Below are 20,837 nucleotides of genomic sequence, written 5' to 3'. Positions count from 1 at the left end.
TCCGGTGGGATTCCGGACCACTATTCTGACGAAGAACAGGAAGGTTGCTTCGAGGGAATAGAGGGTGATGACGATCGTTCTGAGTCAGATGCACCTTTGCGTATCCCTAGCAAGCTTGGCCTTACTCTGGAGTTGGCGGCGGAGATCACTTCACGGTACTTTCCCGAAGGTGTCCCAGCCGAATCTACTTTCGCTGCTCCTCCTCCTTCCGCTATGGCAGATTTTGCGGGCATCGGGGATGCTAAGGCGCGGATTCGCTTTGTCGAGTTGCCTTCTGTCCCTTTTGCGATGGCCCAGGTGTTCGGTGCAGACGCTGCCTCACCCTTCCCTCTTTTGGTCGCTCATGGCAATGCTCCTGCATCTGCTCAGCCTTGGTTGGCCTCGGCACAGGCAGGCGGCGGCCCACCAGCCAATTCGAGAAGAACGCGTCTTCCGAACAAGCCGCACTCCCTCCTCTCCTCGTTTTCGTTGCCCAAAGCACCACTTCCGGTGACACCGGAACTGGCTCGTCTGCGGCAAGATGGGTATAGCCGCGAGAGAACCGCCGTTTACACGGAACAGGGTCTCCTAGGGCTAGAGGAGAGCGGGTGTTCCTCCCTTGAGCTTTCCTCTCCGGCGGAAACGCTGATTAGGTCTTTGACGAGAGCCATTACGTCATCTATTGAACCCTTCAAATTTTGGGATGACACGGTTGAGGCAGACGCAGCCTTGCTCCTGGCTGCTCTAGCGAAGGTCACTGACAACCAGATGACGAACGCGGCTCGTCTCTATTCGCAAGTTGTGTTTTGGAGACGTGAGGCCCTTCTCAACGGCTTGCGTTTGACTGACAAAGCTACCATAGACTCTTTGCGAGTCTCTCCTTTCTCTGAGGGGGCGTTGTTGGGGTCACGTTCTCTGGAAGCTCTTCGGAGGCAAGCCGAAGAAACCCGCGACCAGCATGTGGTTCAGCTGACGGAGCTTGCTCTCAAGCAGCAAAACAACAAACCACGAGGGTCTGCCCCAGCGCCTGCCAAGTCTTCTGGGCAGAAGGCGTCTCACGCAGGAAGAGGCGGCTCGAGGTCCCGCCCTTACCAGCGTAAGCCTTCCTTTGGGAAGAGGGGGTCTGGGCGCAAGCCCAACCCCGAATGAGACACCCCCGATCCGGTCACCCCCCAAGCCTCTACCATGGGGGTGATTCGGTCGGGGTTCCGTCTTCCTTGGCAGGAAGACAAAGCACCTGTCCAGAGCGCCGGCCAATTTCCGGTTTTCGGTCAGCTCTGACGCTCGGGAGGCAATCCAAGCAGAGATCCTTCTATTGCTCCACAAACATGCAAAAGAAGAGGTTCTCGACCACTCCTCTTTGGGATTCTACGGCAGGATTTTTGTCGTACCCAAGGCGTCCAGAGGGTGGCGTCCGGTCTTGGATCTTTCACCTTTGAACCGCTTTCTGCGCAAAGTTCGGTTCATAATGGAAACGCCAGCAACCGTCAGGGAGGCACTTCGTCCCCTAGATTGGGTGACGTCCGTCGACCTGACGGATGCTTACTTCCATATCCTCATGCACGAGGCAGACCGGAAGTGGCTGCGTTTCATGTGGAGGGACCGAGTGTTTCAGTTTCGAGCTCTACCCTTCGGGCTTTCGCTCGCCCCCTGGGTATTCACGATGGTGGTGCGTCAGTTTTGCGCCCTTGTGCGGCAGCACAGCGTTCGTCTCAAGAGTGTACTTAGACGACTGGCTGATTCTTCATCAGCAAGAAGCACTCTGCCACCAGCATACCCAGTTCGTTCTTGCCCAGGCACAGGCTCTCGGCTTTCAGGTCAACCAAACCAAGTCCGAGTTGTCTCCGACACAGACCTTTACTTACCTGGGCATGGTATTCGATACACGGGAGTGGACAGTCCGTCCCACTCAACGACGTATCGACAAACTGCAGGCCCTCCTGTCTTCCCTGTTAGGGCGACATTCGACTCCAGCCAGGACGCTTGCGTCGTTACAGGGCCAGATGAAGTCCATGTCGACTCTCATCCCACTCAGCAGGGCACACAAGCGCCCATTTCAGGAGGCACTCAGTTCAGTCTGGAACCCGGCCTCCCAGGGATGGGATGTTTCAGTCCCTCTCGGGAGCTGGTTTCAGCAGGCCACGCTTCAGTGGATGAACACTCTCTGGCTCACGCAGGGAGTGCCCATAGCGCTACCTCCTCCCTCCACGCATCTCTTCTCGGATGCGTCTCAGAAGGGCTGGGGAGCTCACTTGGACGCACACACGACTTCCGGTCGATGGTCACCAGAGCAGCAGCTATGGCACATCAACCGACTTGAGCTCGAGGCGGTGTTCTTGGGCCTACAGCATTTTGTCTCCGCCCTCCAGGGCAACCACGTGTTGATCCATACAGACAACACGATGGTGGCTGCTTATCTCAACAAGCAGGGAGGCTCTCGGTCTCAGCTGTTGTCCAGCCGAGCATGCGAGATACTCTCTTGGTGCGCTCACCATCAGATTCTGATCTCGGCTCGCTTTCTGCCCGGCTGCCTGAACGTCTTGGCCGACGCTCTCAGCCGTTCCTCTCAGGTCCTTCATACAGAGTGGACCATTACCCATCAGGCGCTCCTACGTCTTTGGGCGCAAGTAGAGCGCCCGATGATCGATCTCTTTGCCACGAGATTCTCGCGTCGCCTCCCAATCTTCGTCTCTCCCTTTCCAGTTCCGGAGGCGTGGAAGATCGACGCGATGGCGATCAACTGGACAGGGTTAGAGGCTTACGCCTTCCCACCCATTCCGCTCATCGGAAAGGTCCTGCGAAAGGCCGACCTAGAGCGGCCTCGTCTTCTTCTCGTGGCTTCCCGCTGGCCAAGCCAGCATTGGTTTCCGGATCTTTTGCGGCTCGCCAGCGGCCCTCCGATCCCTCTCTGCCTCAGGCAAGGGGAGCTGCTTCCGCACGATCGCCCCCAGTTCCTGGACCTTCACGCCTGGAGACTGTGCGGAGATCACTGAGGCGCTCAGGCACTTCTGATCCCACTCTGGTTAGAATATAGTCAATGTTTGTAAAGATTTTAGTCAAGCAGTATGTATGAAATGTTAAGTCCTTTGTACTGGAAACTTGCATTCTCCCAGTAAGGTCATATATTGTCCTACGTTGCAAGCCCCTGGAGCAATTTTTTGATTACCGTATTTTCCGGGTTACAAGGCGCTACAGCACATAAGGCGCACCCCCTTCTTTTTAAACAAAATTGTAATCCAGTCACCCATTGGGCGCAGGGGGCCGATAGGGCGCACCAAATTTAAAAAGTATACCGGTAACAAACGGTCGAAGAATGAAAATAAGCCGCACATCAAAGGAAGAATACAGAGTGGAAATATGTGTGCTCTGTGTGTGCGCGAGATCAAAGGCAGGTCCATTGTGATAGCCGGGTTGCCTTGAATAGACACTGACCTTCTTCCCAGGGGTCAATGACCCAGTTTTTGCTATGAGAGGTGGTTCCCCTGTCATAGATCTGAGAGAGGAAACACTTCCTGCACCGGGGTCGGTGACCGAGTTTAACCTATGGGGCGGTCTCTTTGATGTCTTGAGAGGAAACTTGGCCAGGGTAGTACCTAGTAGCTGAAACATGCATTATCACAAGTTGTTTGACTGGTACTCAGGCGGTCTCTTTGATTTTTTTTCGTATTTCATACACGGATTAGGCGCTTCGTTATACAAGACGCAGGGGTCAAACTCGAGGAAAAAAGTCGCGCCTTATGACCCGGAAAATACGGTAGTGCTTTTGTGAACAAGAAACAATTAACTCCCCCCTTTCCCCGTCGCGATATAACCTTCGTGGTTGAAAACGACGTTAAACACCAAATAAAGAAAGAAAGAAAGAAATCTCACTCTGGACTTGGTCCAGAAGGCACACAGGCGCTCCACCTCCTCTGTTTATTCATCGCATTGGCTGTCTTGGACTAGATGGTGTGCAGTTAATGATGTTAACCCGGTCGCTCCGCGATCGATGCAGGTCGCAAACCATCTGGCATGGCTCTCCTCGCAGGGTCGTGCAGCGTCTACTCCAAGAGTACGCCGGTCCGTCATTTCCGTGACGCTTAAACAGCTTGGGCGCTCCATCTCCCTTGGGGGAATCATCGCGAGCGTGCTGAAGGGCGCCGCCCTCAGTACCGTAGCAGCAAGGACTTCGGTCCCGGCTTGGGATGTTCTTTTAGTACTAGAATTCTTATGTTCTAGTGCATTCGAACCGTTACAAGGCGCTAGCCTCTCTAATCTTACGCGTAAGACTCTCATGCTAATCCTGCTCGCTTCGGCGCGGAGAAGTAGCGAGATCCATGGCCTTTCCGGTCTAGACCGTGACATCGCGTTCGAAAGAGACAGTTCTGTCTCACTGCGTTTTCGTCCCGATTTTCTCTCAAAGAATCAAAAACCGGACCAGCTTTCATCAGCTATTTCCATTCGGCCTCTCCGGGACATTTTGGTGCCCGGCGATCCGGATCTTTCTAATTGCCCGGTACAAGCACTTAAGGCGTATTTGTCTCGCACCGCGCTGCTCAGAGCATCTAATCAGCAGCTGCTATTTATTTCACTTAACACAGCTAGAAATAAAGACATAGCAAAAACCACGCTTACCAGATGGTCTTCCACACTTATAAGGCTTGCTTATCAGTGGTGGCAGACTCAAGGGGGGGGGGGGCAGTCAGTCCTCCCTCTACGATCGCCTCGAACGCATGAGGCTCGAGCGTGGGCGACTTCATTAGCTGTCCTCAAGTCTGGTAGGATGGCGGACGTTCTTAACGCTGCTTACTGGACATCTCAGGACGTCTTTCTCAGCTATTACCTTCGGGACATTGTGAGTTGACGTAAGAATATGTGATTGAATCGAAAATTTCAACAATAAATTTTCATTTAATAAATATACTTACTCAACTCACATAGTTCATACCCTCCCAACCATCCCCGCTAACATTTTTCATGTGTTGAAGGTGTGTGTTTCCGTGGGGGAATGATGACCGGTAGCAGGGCTCGCGCATGCGCGGGGTTACCGGTAGGGGAGGTGACTCCTGTCCTTGATTACGGACTTGTTTTGTTTTGGGAGTTACCTCCCCCTGTACCAGGGTCAAGTACTACTTCAATACCTAAGCAATGAACTGAAGTTAATGCTATTTATGTGAGTTGAGTAAGTATATTAATTAAATGAAAATTTATTGTTGAAATTTTCGATTCTATGTCATTATGTGTGTGTGTTTAACAAAAAAGTAAGAGAGAGAGATACAGTTTGTGTGTGCACGTATGTGTGTGTTTTGACAACACAATGATAGTTGACAACACACAGGGATCGCGTTTACGCACGATTTTTGCGTATTTGACGCATTTTAAAAGTCGCTGACGCGTTTTTTTCGCCGCGCCGCGTAAGCCATACGCAAAAATATTGTAACTTTTTCTTGTCTTCACGCAGCGCTTTTGCTCTGACTTAATAATCACCCGATCCTGAAACTGACTATAGGGCTCGAGAAGTGACGACACACATGAAATCTGCGCGTCAAAACTAAAGTCCGTTTCTTTTTGCATCGAAGTATCGCAAACGAACGTAACGAGGGTATTACCAGATAATGTCTTGTCGGATAATGAAACATACATTAGCTGCTCTCCCATCTCGCGCTTCCAAAAGGCGGAAAGTGTGTCTAGTCGTATTAGAGCGGGAAACAAACTCGCAAGGCCCGAAGGTTGGAGACAGCAGGGGTGTTATTCGACAGGCGTGCGCGGAGTTCGACAGGAAAACTCGCCGTATTTAGGTAAGGAGTGTCTTTAAGTCTTTCGTGCGTGTTTTGTTTGTGTCTGTACGTGTTTTCGTAGTACGCAAAAATATTAGTCCGTGACGCGTTTTTTTCGTTTCGTTGCGTATGACTTACGCGTTTTTTAAAAAGCTAGCGCGATCCCTGAACACAATGATAGTTGACAACACAATGATAGTTGACACACCTTTTTGGACCAGCACAAAGAAAAGTGACATGCAGATGTGAAGTGATGAAGTAACTGTTTCCACTCAATCCAGGGATGGACACATACCAGCTGAACCGTCAGATAGGGGAAGGTGGCTACGCCAAGGTCTACCTGGCTCACACCTTTGACACTGACCTGGACGACAGCATGGACACCATGGCCATCGAGTCCACCTGTGGGGAGTGTGTCATCAAGGTAGGTCAAACCTCTTCACATTTGTCTCACTTGCATGGAATACGGATTTCGTTTAAACAAAATTTTATTCAGAATTTCTTGGCATGAACAGTTCAAAACATACAGCTAGGACACGCACTCAAGCAAATGCTTATATCACGTGACCAGAACAGTACTAAATTACACACATTTTCATAATGGTGGATAATATAAGGATTTCGTTTGGCTTTGGCAGTCAGCCAATCAATCAATGATCAATGAGTCTTATATTGCGCATATTCCGTGGGTACAGTTCTAGGCGCTCTGCAGTGATGCCGTGTGAGATGAAATTTTATACGGCCAGTAGATTGCAGCCATTTCGGCGCATATTTACCTTTCACGGCCTATTATTCCAAGTCACACGGGTATAGGTAGACAATTATTAACTGTGCCTAAGCAATTTTGCCAGGAAAGACCCTTTAATGCTAACACTTCTTTCAAATCGCCGAAAACTTGGCTGTTTTGGCAGAGCTGCTGATTTTTTGACTCACATGCGAAGCAAAAGTGAGTCTATGTACTCACCCGAGTCGTCCGTCCGTCCGTCCGGACGTCCGGACGTCCGGACGTCCGTCCGTCCATCCGTCCGTCCGTCCGGAAAACTTTAACGTTGGATATTTCTTGGACACTATTCAGTCTATCAGTACCAAATTTGGCAAGATGGTGTATGATGACAAGGCCCCAAAAAACATACATAGCATCTTGACCTTGCTTCAAGGTCAAGGTCGCAGGGGCCATAAATGTTGCCTAAAAAACAGCTATTTTTCACATTTTTCCCATTTTCTCTGAAGTTTTTGAGATTCAATACCTCACCTATATATGATATATAGGGCAAAGTAAGCCCCATCTTTTGATACCAGTTTGGTTTACCTTGCTTCAAGGTCAAGGTCACAGGAGCTCTTCAAAGTTGGATTGTATACATATTTTGAAGTGACCTTGACCCTGAACTATGGAAGATAACTGTTTCAAACTTAAAAATTATGTGGGGCACATGTTATGCTTTCATCATGAGACACATTTGGTCACATATGATCAAGGTCAAGGTCACTTTGACCCTTATGAAATGTGACCAAAATAAGGTAGTGAACCACTAAAAGTGACCATATCTCATGGTAGAAAGAGCCAATAAGCACCATTGTACTTCCCATGTCTTGAATTAACAGCTTTGTGTTGCATGACCTTGGATGACCTTGACCTTGGGTCAAGGTCACATGTATTTTGGTAGGAAAAATGTGTAAAGCAGTTCTTAGTGTATGATGTCATTGCTAGGTTTAGTTACCCTAAAGGTCGAGGTCAAGCATGTGAGTCGTATGGGCTTTGCCCTTCTTGTTTTTTCTTTTACTGAGTCTTGTCAAACTACCATTTGAACTAAAACCAGAAGTTGGCCGATGTTCTGATAAATAAAGGCAGACCATTGTCACCCCCCCCCCCCTCCCCACAAAGAAGTGTCAGTTAGTAAAATGAGGTGTTTGTGTCATGTTGCGGACAGGTTCAGAAGCCAGGAGCACCCTGGGAGTTCTATATCTGCTCGGAGGTGCACCGAAGACTGCTCAAGCTGCGGCTTCCCCAAATAGTAGGCATCTTTTTATAGCTTACTTTGTTTTGAAATGGCTTGTTTTTTTTGTTCTGACGTTAGTATTTTCAACTTGTGATCAGGAATAAATATATTCTCTGCAATGATGGAAGCAGAAATTAGCCAGACCTCTTTACCCTTACTATTTTGGAGTAACTTATTACTGTAAGATTTGGGGCCAAAACTACTCCCATTTGTGACCACACTACTAATATCAAATGTGCTTCAAATTAGGTTGGTGTTGCTAATATTGGCAACTGGCAGCCACTGGATTATTTTGGTCATTAGAGTACTACTGTATTTTTATGGGGAAGGAAAGCTGACACCAAGGTCTTCCTAGACAAATTTTCATAAATAGCTGAAACTTTTTGGGGCGATTTTGCCAGATTTGCCACACCAAAAAAATTCCAGCAACATCCCTGAGTGAATATAGTTAATCAGTAGGACAGAATAGTATAATGGCCAGTGCAGATTTCAAAGTGAATATAGTTAATCAGTAGGACAGAATAGTATAATGGCCAGTACAGATTTCAAAGTGAATATAGTTAATCAGTAGGACAGAATAGTATAATGGCCAGTACAGATTTCAAAGTGAATATAGTTAATCAGTAGGACAGAATAGTATAATGGCCAGTGCAGATTTCAAAGTGAATATAGTTAATCAGTAGGACAGAATAGTATAATGGCCAGTGCAGATTTCAAAGTGAATATAGTTAATCAGTAGGACAGAATAGTATAATGGCCAGTGCAGATTTCAAAGTGAATATAGTTAATCAGTAGGACAGAATAGTATAATGGCCAGTGCAGATTTCAAAGTGAATATAGTTAATCAGTAGGACAGAATAGTATAATGGCCAGTGCAGATTTCAAAGTGTTTTGTTCTTTTAATGCATACTTACAGTTAGTGTTACACCAACTTCTCTGTCCAACTTGAGTTAGTGTTTTAAGACACTTGCTGCTCTTGTTTCCTGTGGTGTAGGGGTCCAGCATGATGCAGATCAGCCAGGGCTATTTCTACACAGATGGCAGTTGTCTGGTCAGCGACTATTGTTCCCAGGGATCTTTGCTGGTATGTTGCACATGCTTCTAGAATTGTGTGAGACTTTTCGGTATGTTGCACATGCTTCTAGAATTGTGTGAGACTTTTCGGTATGTTGCACATGCTTCTAGAATTGTGTGAGACTTTTCGGTATGTTGCACATGCTTCTAGAATTGTGTGAGACTTTTCGGTATGTTGCACATGCTTCTAGAATTGTGTGAGACTTTTCGGTATGTTGCACATGCTTCTAGAATTGTGTGAGACTTTTCGGTATGTTGCACATGCTTCTAGAATTGTGTGAGACTTTTCGGTGTGTTGCACATGCTTCTAGAATTGTGTGAGACACTTCGGTGAAAACTTGACTTTCATTTGTGTTAATGGTTGACGTAAAATTTTGTGCAGTACCCTGTCTTCCACTGAAAGCTTGGTACTCTGTCTTCCACTGAAAGCTTGGTCACTGTCTTCCACTGAAAGCTTGGTACTCTGTCTTCCACTGAAAGCTTGGTCACTGTCTTCCACTGAAAGCTTGGTCACTGTCTTCCACTGAAAGCTTGGTCACTGTCTTCCACTGAAAGCTTGGTACTCTGTCTTCCACTGAAAGCTTGGTACTCTGTCTTCCACTGAAAGCTTGGTACTCTGTCTTCCACTGAAAGCTTGGTACTCTGTCTTCCACTGAAAGCTTGGTCACTGTCTTCCACTGAAAGCTTGGTCACTGTCTTCCACTGAAAGCTTGGTCACTGTCTTCCACTGAAAGCTTGGTACTCTGTCTTCCACTGAAAGCTTGGTCACTGTCTTCCACTGAAAGCTTGGTCACTGTCTTCCACTGAAAGCTTGGTCACTGTCTTCCACTGAAAGCTTGGTACTCTGTCTTCCACTGAAAGCTTGGTACTCTGTCTTCCACTGAAAGCTTGGTACTCTGTCTTCCACTGAAAGCTTGGTACTCTGTCTTCCACTGAAAGCTTGGTACTCTGTCTTCCACTGAAAGCTTGGTACTCTGTCTTCCACTGAAAGCTTGGTACTCTGTCTTCCACTGAAAGCTTGGTACTCTGTCTTCCACTGAAAGCTTGGTACTCTGTCTTCCACTGAAAGCTTGGTACTCTGTCTTCCACTGAAAGCTTGGTACTCTGTCTTCCACTGAAAGCTTGGTACTCTGTCTTCCACTGAAAGCTTGGTACTCTGTCTTCCACTGAAAGCTTGGTACTCTGTCTTCCACTGAAAGCTTGGTACTCTGTCTTCCACTGAAAGCTTGGTACCCTGTCTTCCACTGAAAGCTTGGTACCCTGTCTTCCACTGAAAGCTTGGTACTCTGTCTTCCACTGAAAGCTTGGTACTCTGTCTTCCACTGAAAGCTTGGTACTCTGTCTTCCACTGAAAGCTTGGTACCCTGTCTTCCACTGAAAGCTTGGTACTCTGTCTTCCACTGAAAGCTTGGTCACTGTCTTCCACTGAAAGCTTGGTACCCTGTCTTCCACTGAAAGCTTCCTACCCTGTCTTCCACTGTCAGTGACATTGTACCCTGTCTTCCACTGAAAGCTTGCTACTCTGTCTTCCACTGAAAGCTTGCTACTCTGTCAGTGACATTGTGCAGTACCCTGTCTTCCACTGAAAGCTTGCTACTCTGTCAGTGACATTGTGCCCTGTCTTCCACTGAAAGCTTGGTCACTGTCTTCCACTGAAAGCTTGGTACCCTGTCTTCCACTGAAAGCTTCCTACCCTGTCTTCCACTGTCAGTGACATTGTACCCTGTCTTCCACTGAAAGCTTGGTACTCTGTCTTCCACTGAAAGCTTGGTACTCTGTCTTCCACTGAAAGCTTGGTCACTGTCTTCCACTGAAAGCTTGGTACTCTGTCAGTGACATTGTGCCCTGTCTTCCACTGAAAGCTTGGTCACTGTCTTCCACTGAAAGCTTGGTACTCTGTCAGTGAGATTGTACCCTGTCTTCCACTGAAAGCTTGTGTCAGTGACATTGTGCCCTGTCTTCCACTGAAAGCTTGGTACTCTGTCAGTGAGATTGTACCCTGTCTTCCACTGAAAGCTTGGTACTCTGTCAGTGAGATGTTATGTTATATGAAGTCTTATATCGCGCGCGTATCTCCAGACTCGGACTCAAGGCGCAGGGATCTATTTATGCCGTGTGAGATGGAATTTTTTACACAATACATCACGCATTCACATCGACCAGCAGATCGCAGCCATTTCGGCGCATATCCTACTTTTCACGGCCTATTATTCCAAGTCACACGGGTATTTTGGTGGACATTTTTTTTATCTATGCCTGTACAATTTTGCCAGGAAAGACCCTTTTGTCAATCGTGGGATCTTTAACGTGCCCACCCCAATGTAGTGTACACGAAGGGACCTCGGTTTTTCGTCTCATCCGAAAGAGATTGTGCATGTCTTCCACTGAAAGCTTGGTACTCTGTCAGTGACATTGTGCTTGTCTTCCACTGAAAGCTTGGTACTCTGTCAGTGACATTGTGCCTGTCTTCCACTGAAAGCTTGGTACTCTGTCAGGGAGATTGTGCCTGTCTTCCACTGAAAGCTTGGTACTCTGTCAGTGACATTGTGCCTGTCTTCCACTGAAAGCTTGGTACTCTGTTGGAAAAAACCTAATGCACTTAAATTTAAAAAGTTGTTTGCTACTAACAAAAAGAAATTGCTAAAGAATATTTTGGACTTTATTAATAGAATCTGTAACAGTTTTTCATAATCTTTTGAACTTTTTTTAAAAAATTTATTATATTAGCATATGTCATGATTTTATTGATTGTATTTATTGTTCAAAATGCCCCCAGGGGTTATGGACTAATAAAACTTGAAAACTTGTCAGTGACATTGTGCTTGTCTTCCACTGAAAACTTGGTACTCTGTCAGTGACATTGTGCCTGTCTTCCACTGAAAGCTTGGTACTCTGTCAGTGACATTGTGCATGTCTTCCACTGAAAGCTTGGTACTCTGTGAGTGAGATTGTGCTTGTCTTCCACTGAAAGTTTGGTACTCTGTCAGTGACATTGTGCATGTCTTCCACTGAAAGCTTGGTACTCTGTGAGTGAGATTGTGTTTGTCTTCTACTGAAAGCTTGGTACTCTGTCAGTGACATTGTGCTCGTCTTCCACTGAAAGCTTGGTACTCTGTCAGTGACATTGTGCTCGTCTTCCACTGAAAGTTTGGTACTCTGTCAGTGTCAGTGACATTGTGCCTGTCTTCCACTGAAAGCTTGGTACTCTGTCAGTGACATTGTGCCTGTCTTCCACTGAAAGCTTGGTACTCTGTCAGTGACATTGTGCCTGTCTTCCACTGAAAGCTTGGTACTCTGTCAGTGACATTGTGCTTGTCTTCCACTGAAAGTTTGGTACTCTGTCAGTGACATTGTGCTTGTCTTCCACTGAAAGTTTGGTACTCTGTCAGTGACATTGTGCTTGTCTTCCACTGAAAGCTTGGTACTCTGTCAGTGACATTGTGCTCGTCTTCCACTGAAAGCTTGGTACTCTGTCAGTGACATTGTGCTCGTCTTCCACTGAAAGTTTGGTACTCTGTCAGTGTCAGTGACATTGTGCCTGTCTTCCACTGAAAGCTTTGTACTCTGTCAGTGACATTGTGCTCGTCTTCCACTGAAAGTTTGGTACTCTGTCAGTGACATTGTGCATGTCTTCCACTGAAAGCTTTGTACTCTGTCAGTGACATTGTGCATGTCTTCCACTGAAAGCTTTGTACTCTGTCAGTGACATTGTGCTCGTCTTCCACTGAAAGTTTGGTACTCTGTCAGTGACATTGTGCCTGTCTTCCACTGAAAGCTTGGTACTCTGTCAGTGACATTGTGCCTGTCTTCCACTGAAAGTTTGGTACTCTGTCAGTGACATTGTGCATGTCTTCCACTGAAAGCTTGGTACTCTGTCAGTGACATTGTGCTTGTCTTCCACTGAAAGCTTGGTACTCTGTCAGTGACATTGTGCTTGTCTTCCACTGAAAGCTTGGTACTCTGTCAGTGACATTGTGCCTGTCTTCCACTGAAAGTTTGGTACTCTGTCAGGGAGATTGTGCTTGTTTTTCAGTCGCTGGTGAACATGATCAAGACTAACCGCGAACTGATGGCCAGCCTGGAGCCGCTGGCTGCCTACCTGACAGTGCTTTTGCTGCGCATGTTTGAGACTCTTCACGCCTGCAAGATCATCCATGGGGACGTCAAGCCCGACAACATCCTCATCACAGGATTGTAAGACAAGCAGTGATATTCTCATTTGCTGCAATGGAATTTTGAAAGTTTTGATCAGACTTGGAAATCGGTAACAATCCAAAGAGGCCTTACCTCAACGATTAAGAAAAGCCAAATGGTTGAAAACTAAAAAGTGAATGAAAAATGTTAAGGTGATTTCGGTTTCCCTTGTTTCTGTTTTGTAACTTACTCACAAGCAGTCGTTTATTAATGAAGTCTGGAAATGTTATGGTCAGCTTGCTGGTATAATGTTATGGTCAGCTTGCTGGTATAATGTTATGGTCAGCTTGCTGGTATAATGTTATGGTCAGCTTGCTGGTATAATGTTATGGTCAGCTGGCTGGTATAATGTTATGGTCAGTTGGCTGGTATAATGTTATGGTCAGCTGGCTGGTATAATGTTATGGTCAGCTGGCTGGTATAATGTTATGGTCAGCTGGCTGGTATAATGTTATGGTCAGCTGGCTGGTATAATGTTATGGTCAGCTGGCTGGTATAATGTTATGGTCAGCTGGCTGGTATAATGTTATGGTCAGCTGGCTGGTATAATGTTATGGTCAGCTGGCTGGTATAATGTTGGTCAGCTGACTGTTATAATGTTATGGTCAGCTGGCTGGTAAAATGTTATGGTCAGCTTGCTGGTATAATGTTATGGTCAGTTGGCTGGTATAATGTTATGGTTAGCTGGCTGGTATAATGTTATGGTCAGCTGGCTGGTATAATATTATGGTCAGCTGGCTGGTATAATGTTATGGTTAGCTGGCTGGTATAATGTTATGGTCAGCTGGCTGGTATAATGTTATGGTCAGCTGACTGGTATAATGTTATGGTCAGCTTGCTGGTATAATGTTATGGTCAGCTGGCTGGTATAATGTTATGGTCAGCTGGCTGGTATAATGTTATGGTCAGCTGGCTGGTATAATGTTATGGTCAGCTGGCTGGTATAATGTTATGGTCAGCTGGCTGGTATAATGTTATGGTCAGCTGGCTGGTATAATGTTATGGTCAGCTGGCTGGTATTATGTTATGGTCAGCTGGCTGGTATAATGTTATGTTATGGTCAGCTGGCTGGTATAATGTTATGGTCAGCTGGCTGGTATAATGTTATGGTCAGCTGGCTGGTATAATGTTATGTTATGGTCAGCTGGCTGGTATAATGTTATGGTCAGCTGGCTGGTATAATGTTATGGTCAGCTGGTTGGTATAATGTTATGGTCAGCTGGCTGGTATAAAAAGAGAGACAAAGGAAGGATAGAAGCAGAAACTTGCATGCTTGTTATAAGAGTCTAAAACAAGTCGCGTAAGGCGAAAATACAACATTTTGTCAAGTAGCTGTCGAACTCACAGAATGAAACTGAACGCAATGCAACGCAGCAAGACCGTATACTCGTAGCATCGTCAGTCCACCGCTCACGGCAAAGGCAGTGAAATTGACAAGAAGAGCGGGGTAGTAGTTGCGCTGAGAAGGATAGCACGCTTTTCTGTACCTCTCTTCGTTTTAACTTTCTGAGCGTGTTTTTAATCCAAACATATCATATCTATATGTTTTTTGAATCAGGAACCGACAAGGAATAAGATGAAAGTGTTTTTAAATTGATTTGGACAATTTAATTTTGATAATAATTTTTATATATTTAATTTTCAGAGCTTGTTTTTAATTCAAATATAACATATTTATAATGTTTTTGGAATCGGAAAATGATGGAGAATAAGATGAACGTAAATTTGGATCGTTTTATAAATTTTTAATTTTTTTTACAATTTTCAGATTTTTAATGACCAAAGTCATTAATTAATTTTTAAGCCACCAAGCTGAAATGCAATACCGAAGTCCGGGCTTCGTCGAAGATTACTTGACCAAAATTTCAACCAATTTGGTTGAAAAATGAGGGCGTGACAGTGCCGCCTCAACTTTCACGAAAAGCCGGATATGACGTCATCAAAGACATGTATCAAAAAAATGAAAAAAACGTATGGGGATTTCATACCCAGGAACTCTCATGTCAAATTTCATAAAGATCGGTCCAGTAGTTTAGTCTGAATCGCTCTACACACACACACACACAGACAGACACACACACACACGCACACACGCACGCACATACACCACGACCCTCGTCTCGATTCCCCCCTCCACGTTAAAACATTTAGTCAAAACTTGACTAAATGTAAAAAGAGAGGCAGTCTGCTATTTGCCTTTAAACCCTGCCTTTCCTTAGAGAGATACTATAAAGCTTGCCTTTACCATTGTTTAACCTGAGATGAAGAGTTGATTTTGATGGCAGCCCTGACCTTGCGGGCTGCAGAGACAAAGACGCAGTGTTCAGTGCTAAGAACCAGTGCCTGCGACTGGTGGACTTTGGTCAAGCCATCGACATGTCGCTCTATCCCCCAGGCACCACCTTCATGGCCAAGGTCGGCACCTCAGGCTTCCAGTGCATAGAGATGATGACCGATCAGCCGTGGACGTATCAGGTAACGCGTTTGTTGGACTTTGAAATGTTGGAATGATTCTCAAAAAAGTTTGGATGATGAAGCTCAATGTTCATGACATTGTAAGGGGAGTAATGTGTCACTGCATGCAATGACATTGTAAGGGGAGTAATGTGTCACTGTATGCAATGTCATTGTAAGGGGAGTAATGTGTCACTGTATGCAATGTCATTGTAAGGGGAGTAATGTGTCACTGTATGCAATGTCATTGTAAGGGGAGTAATGTGTCACTGTATGCAATGTCATTGTAAGGGGAGTAATGTGTCACTGTATGCAATGTCATTGTAAGGGGAGTAATGTGTCACTATATGCAATGTCATTGTAAGGGGAGTAATGTGTCACTGTATGCAATGTCATTGTAAGGGGAGTAATGTGTCACTTAGGCATGAGAACTTAGGCATAAGCAATACTCATAGGTTAATATATTACGAGTCAGGAAATCAATGAGTAAACTTTGGTTAGACTTAATGTGCTTTTAAATCTGTAAAACGTGATCAGTGACACAGGGGAAGACGTGATCAGTGACACAGGGGAAGACGTGATCAGTGACACAGGGGAAGACGTGATCAGTGACACAGGGGAAGACGTGATCAGTGACACAGGGGAAGACGTGATCAGTGACACAGGGGAAGACGTGATCAGTGACACAGGGGAAGACGTGATCAGTGACACAGGGGAAGACGTGATCAGTGACACAGGGGAAGACGTGATCAGTGACACAGGGGAAGACGTGATCAGTGACACAGGGGAAGACGTGATCAGTGACACAGGGGAAGACGTGATCAGTGACACAGGGGAAGACGTGATCAGTGACACAGGGGAAGACGTGGCTTGAATTGGGACCAAGTGTGGTCTTTATTTGCTTGTCTGATAAACTTGGGCTTAAAAAAAACCAACAATAACCCATTTTATGGAATTTTAATTCACTAAAGAAAGCACAAATATTGTCATATTTCCATCAATTTAACTATCTTTAATGTGCATTTGCATGTTATACAAAAGATAGGCACTAGAACGGTGATAAGAATGAGTCTGAAAAACAGAAACATTCATAGAACTTATCATTGTACTAGTATAGCAATATGCAGGAAGCTAGCATTCATAGAACTTATCATTGTACTAGTATAGCAGTATGCAGGAAGCTAGCAGTCATAGAACTGATCATTGTACTAGTATAGCAATATGCAGGAAGCTAGCATTCATAGAACGTATCATTGTACAGTATAGCAATATGCAGGAAGCTAGCAGTCATAGAACTGATCATTGTACTAGTATAGCAATATGCAGGAAGCTAGCAGTCATAGAACTGATCATTGTACTAGTATAGCAATATGCAGGAAGCTAGCAGTCATAGAACTGATCATTGTACTAGTATAGCAACATGCAGGAAGCTAGCAGTCATAGAACTGATCATTGTACTAGTATAGCAACATGCAGGAAGCTAGCAGTCATAGAACTGATCATTGTACTAGTATAGCAACATGCAGGAAGCTAGCAGTCATAGAACTGATCATTGTACTAGTATAGCAATATGCAGGAAGCTAGCAGTCATAGAACTGATCATTGTACTAGTATAGCAATATGCAGGAAGCTAGCAGTCATAGAACTGATCATTGTACTAGTATAGCAACATGCAGGAAGCTAGCAGTCATAGAACTGATCATTGTACTAGTATAGCAACATGCAGGAAGCTAGCAGTCATAGAACTGATCATTGTACTAGTATAGCAACATGCAGGAAGCTAGCAGTCATAGAACTGATCATTGTACTAGTATAGCAACATGCAGGAAGCTAGCAGTCATAGAACTGATCATTGTACTAGTATAGCAACATGCAGGAAGCTAGCAGTCATAGAACTGATCATTGTACTAGTATAGCAACATGCAGGAAGCTAGCAGTCATAGAACTGATCATTGTACCAGTATAGCAATATGCAGGAAGCTAGCAGTCATAGAACTGATCATTGTACCAGTATAGCAATATGCAGGAAGCTAGCAGTCATAGAACTGATCATTGTACCAGTATAGCAATATGCAGGAAGCTAGCAGTCATAGAACTGATCATTGTACCAGTATAGCAATATGCAGGAAGCTAGCAGTCATAGAACTGATCATTGTACCAGTATAGCAATATGCAGGAAGCTAGCAGTCATAGAACTGATCATTGTACCAGTATAGCAATATGCAGGAAGCTAGCAGTCATAGAACTGATCATTGTACCAGTATAGCAATATGCAGGAAGCTAGCAGTCATAGAACTGATCATTGTACCAGTATAGCAACATGCAGGAAGCTAGCAGTCATAGAACTTATCATTGTACTAGTATAGCAATATGCAGGAAGCTAGCATAGAACTGATCATTGTACTAGTATAGCAATATGCAGGAAGCTAGCAGTCATAGAACTGATCATTGTACCAGTATAGCAATATGCAGGAAGCTAGCAGTCATAGAACTGATCATTGTACCAGTATAGCAACATGCAGGAAGCTAGCAGTCATAGAACTTATCATTGTACTAGTATAGCAATATGCAGGAAGCTAGCATAGAACTGATCATTGTACTAGTATAGCAAGATGCAGGAAGCTAGCAGTCATAGAACTGATCATTGTACCAGTATAGCAATATGCAGGAAGCTAGCAGTCATAGAACTGATCATTGTACTAGTATAGCAATATGCAGGAAGCTAGCAGTCATAGAACTGATCATTGTACCAGTATAGCAACATGCAGGAAGCTAGCAGTCATAGAACTGATCATTGTACCAGTATAGCAATATGCAGGAAGCTAGCAGTCATAGAACTGATCATTGTACCAGTATAGCAATATGCAGGAAGCTAGCAGTCATAGAACTGATCATTGTACCAGTATAGCAACATGCAGGAAGCTAGCAGTCATAGAACTTATCATTGTACTAGTATAGCAATATGCAGGAAGCTAGCATAGAACTGATCATTGTACTAGTATAGCAATATGCAGGAAGCTAGCAGTCATAGAACTGATCATTGTACCAGTATAGCAATATGCAGGAAGCTAGCAGTCATAGAACTGATCATTGTACCAGTATAGCAACATGCAGGAAGCTAGCAGTCATAGAACTTATCATTGTACTAGTATAGCAATATGCAGGAAGCTAGCATAGAACTGATCATTGTACTAGTATAGCAAGATGCAGGAAGCTAGCAGTCATAGAACTGATCATTGTACCAGTATAGCAATATGCAGGAAGCTAGCAGTCATAGAACTGATCATTGTACTAGTATAGCAATATGCAGGAAGCTAGCAGTCATAGAACTGATCATTGTACCAGTATAGCAACATGCAGGAAGCTAGCAGTCATAGAACTGATCATTGTACCAGTATAGCAAGATGCAGGAAGCTAGCAGTCATAGAACTGATCATTGTACCAGTATAGCAATATGCAGGAAGCTAGCAGTCATAGAACTGATCATTGTACCAGTATAGCAATATGCAGGAAGCTAGCAGTCATAGAACTGATCATTGTACCAGTATAGCAACATGCAGGAAGCTAGCAGTCATAGAACTGATCATTGTACCAGTATAGCAATATGCAGGAAGCTAGCAGTCATAGAACTGATCATTGTACCAGTATAGCAATATGCAGGAAGCTAGCAGTCATAGAACTGATCATTGTACTAGTATAGCAATATGCAGGAAGCTAGCAGTCATAGAACTGATCATTGTACCAGTATAGCAATATGCAGGAAGCTAGCAGTCATAGAACTGATCATTGTACCAGTATAGCAATATGCAGGAAGCTAGCAGTCATAGAACTTATCATTGTACCAGTATAGCAATATGCAGGAAGCTAGCAGTCATAGAACTGATCATTGTACCAGTATAGCAAGATGCAGGAAGCTAGCAGTCATAGAACTGATCATTGTACCAGTATAGCAATATGCAGGAAGCTAGCAGTCATAGAACTGATCATTGTACCAGTATAGCAATATGCAGGAAGCTAGCAGTCATAGAACTGATCATTGTACTAGTATAGCAACATGCAGGAAGCTAGCAGTCATAGAACTGATCATTGTACTAGTATAGCAACATGCAGGAAGCTAGCAGTCATAGAACTGATCATTGTACCAGTATAGCAACATGCAGGAAGCTAGCAGTCATAGAACTGATCATTGTACCAGTATAGCAATATGCAGGAAGCTAGCATAGAACTGATCATTGTACTAGTATAGCAATATGCAGGAAGCTAGCATAGAACTGATCATTGTACCAGTATAGCAATATGCAGGAAGCTAGCATAGAACTGATCATTGTACCAGTATAGCAATATGCAGGAAGCTAGCATAGAACTGATCATTGTACCAGTATAGCAATATGCAGGAAGCTAGCATAGAACTGATCATTGTACTAGTATAGCAATATGCAGGAAGCTAGCAGTCATAGAACTGATCATTGTACCAGTATAGCAATATGCAGGAAGCTAGCAGTCATAGAACTGATCATTGTACTAGTATAGCAACATGCAGGAAGCTAGCAGTCATAGAACTGATCATTGTACCAGTATAGCAATATGCAGGAAGCTAGCAGTCATAGAACTGATCATTGTACTAGTATAGCAATATGCAGGAAGCTAGCAGTCATAGAACTGATCATTGTACCAGTATAGCAATATGCAGGAAGCTAGCAGTCATAGAACTGATCATTGTACTAGTATAGCAACATGCAGGAAGCTAGCAGTCATAGAACTGATCATTGTACCAGTATAGCAAGATGCAGGAAGCTAGCAGTCATAGAACTGATCATTGTACTAGTATAGCAACATGCAGGAAGCTAGCAGTCATAGAACTGATCATTGTACCAGTATAGCAACATGCAGGAAGCTAGCAGTCATAGAACTGATCATTGTACCAGTATAGCAATATGCAGGAAGCTAGCAGTCATAGAACTGATCATTGTACCAGTATAGCAATATGCAGGAAGCTAGCAGTCATAGAACTGATCATTGTACCAGTATAGCAATATGCAGGAAGCTAGCAGTCATAGAACTGATCATTGTACCAGTATAGCAATATGCAGGAAGCTAGCAGTCATAGAACTGATCATTGTACCAGTATAGCAATATGCAGGAAGCTAGCAGTCATAGAACTGATCATTGTACCAGTATAGCAATATGCAGGAAGCTAGCAGTCATAGAACTGATCATTGTACCAGTATAGCAACATGCAGGAAGCTAGCAGTCATAGAACTTATCATTGTACTAGTATAGCAATATGCAGGAAGCTAGCAGTCATAGAACTGATCATTGTACTAGTATAGCAATATGCAGGAAGCTAGCAGTCATAGAACTGATCATTGTACCAGTATAGCAA

General features: G+C 44.6%; 1 protein-coding gene across 1 annotated transcript in view; it reads left to right on the top strand.

The window, feature by feature from the left end:
* The window catches only part of LOC138955261 (mitotic checkpoint serine/threonine-protein kinase BUB1 beta-like), a 64,904-nt gene that overhangs the window by 39,272 nt on the left and 4,795 nt on the right, over positions 1 to 20,837 (top strand). Inside the window, exons 16-20 of the mRNA XM_070326901.1 lie at positions 6,017 to 6,159; positions 7,664 to 7,747; positions 8,727 to 8,816; positions 12,840 to 13,000; positions 15,286 to 15,475. Coding sequence (XP_070183002.1) covers positions 6,017 to 6,159; positions 7,664 to 7,747; positions 8,727 to 8,816; positions 12,840 to 13,000; positions 15,286 to 15,475 — 668 coding nt within the window. The remainder of the gene's footprint in view (positions 1 to 6,016; positions 6,160 to 7,663; positions 7,748 to 8,726; positions 8,817 to 12,839; positions 13,001 to 15,285; positions 15,476 to 20,837) is intronic.

The sequence above is a fragment of the Littorina saxatilis genome, linkage group LG2, assembly GCF_037325665.1.
Source record: "Littorina saxatilis isolate snail1 linkage group LG2, US_GU_Lsax_2.0, whole genome shotgun sequence".
NCBI classification, from domain to species: domain Eukaryota; kingdom Metazoa; phylum Mollusca; class Gastropoda; order Littorinimorpha; family Littorinidae; genus Littorina; species Littorina saxatilis.
This window is presented reverse-complemented; position numbering and strand designations above follow the sequence as displayed.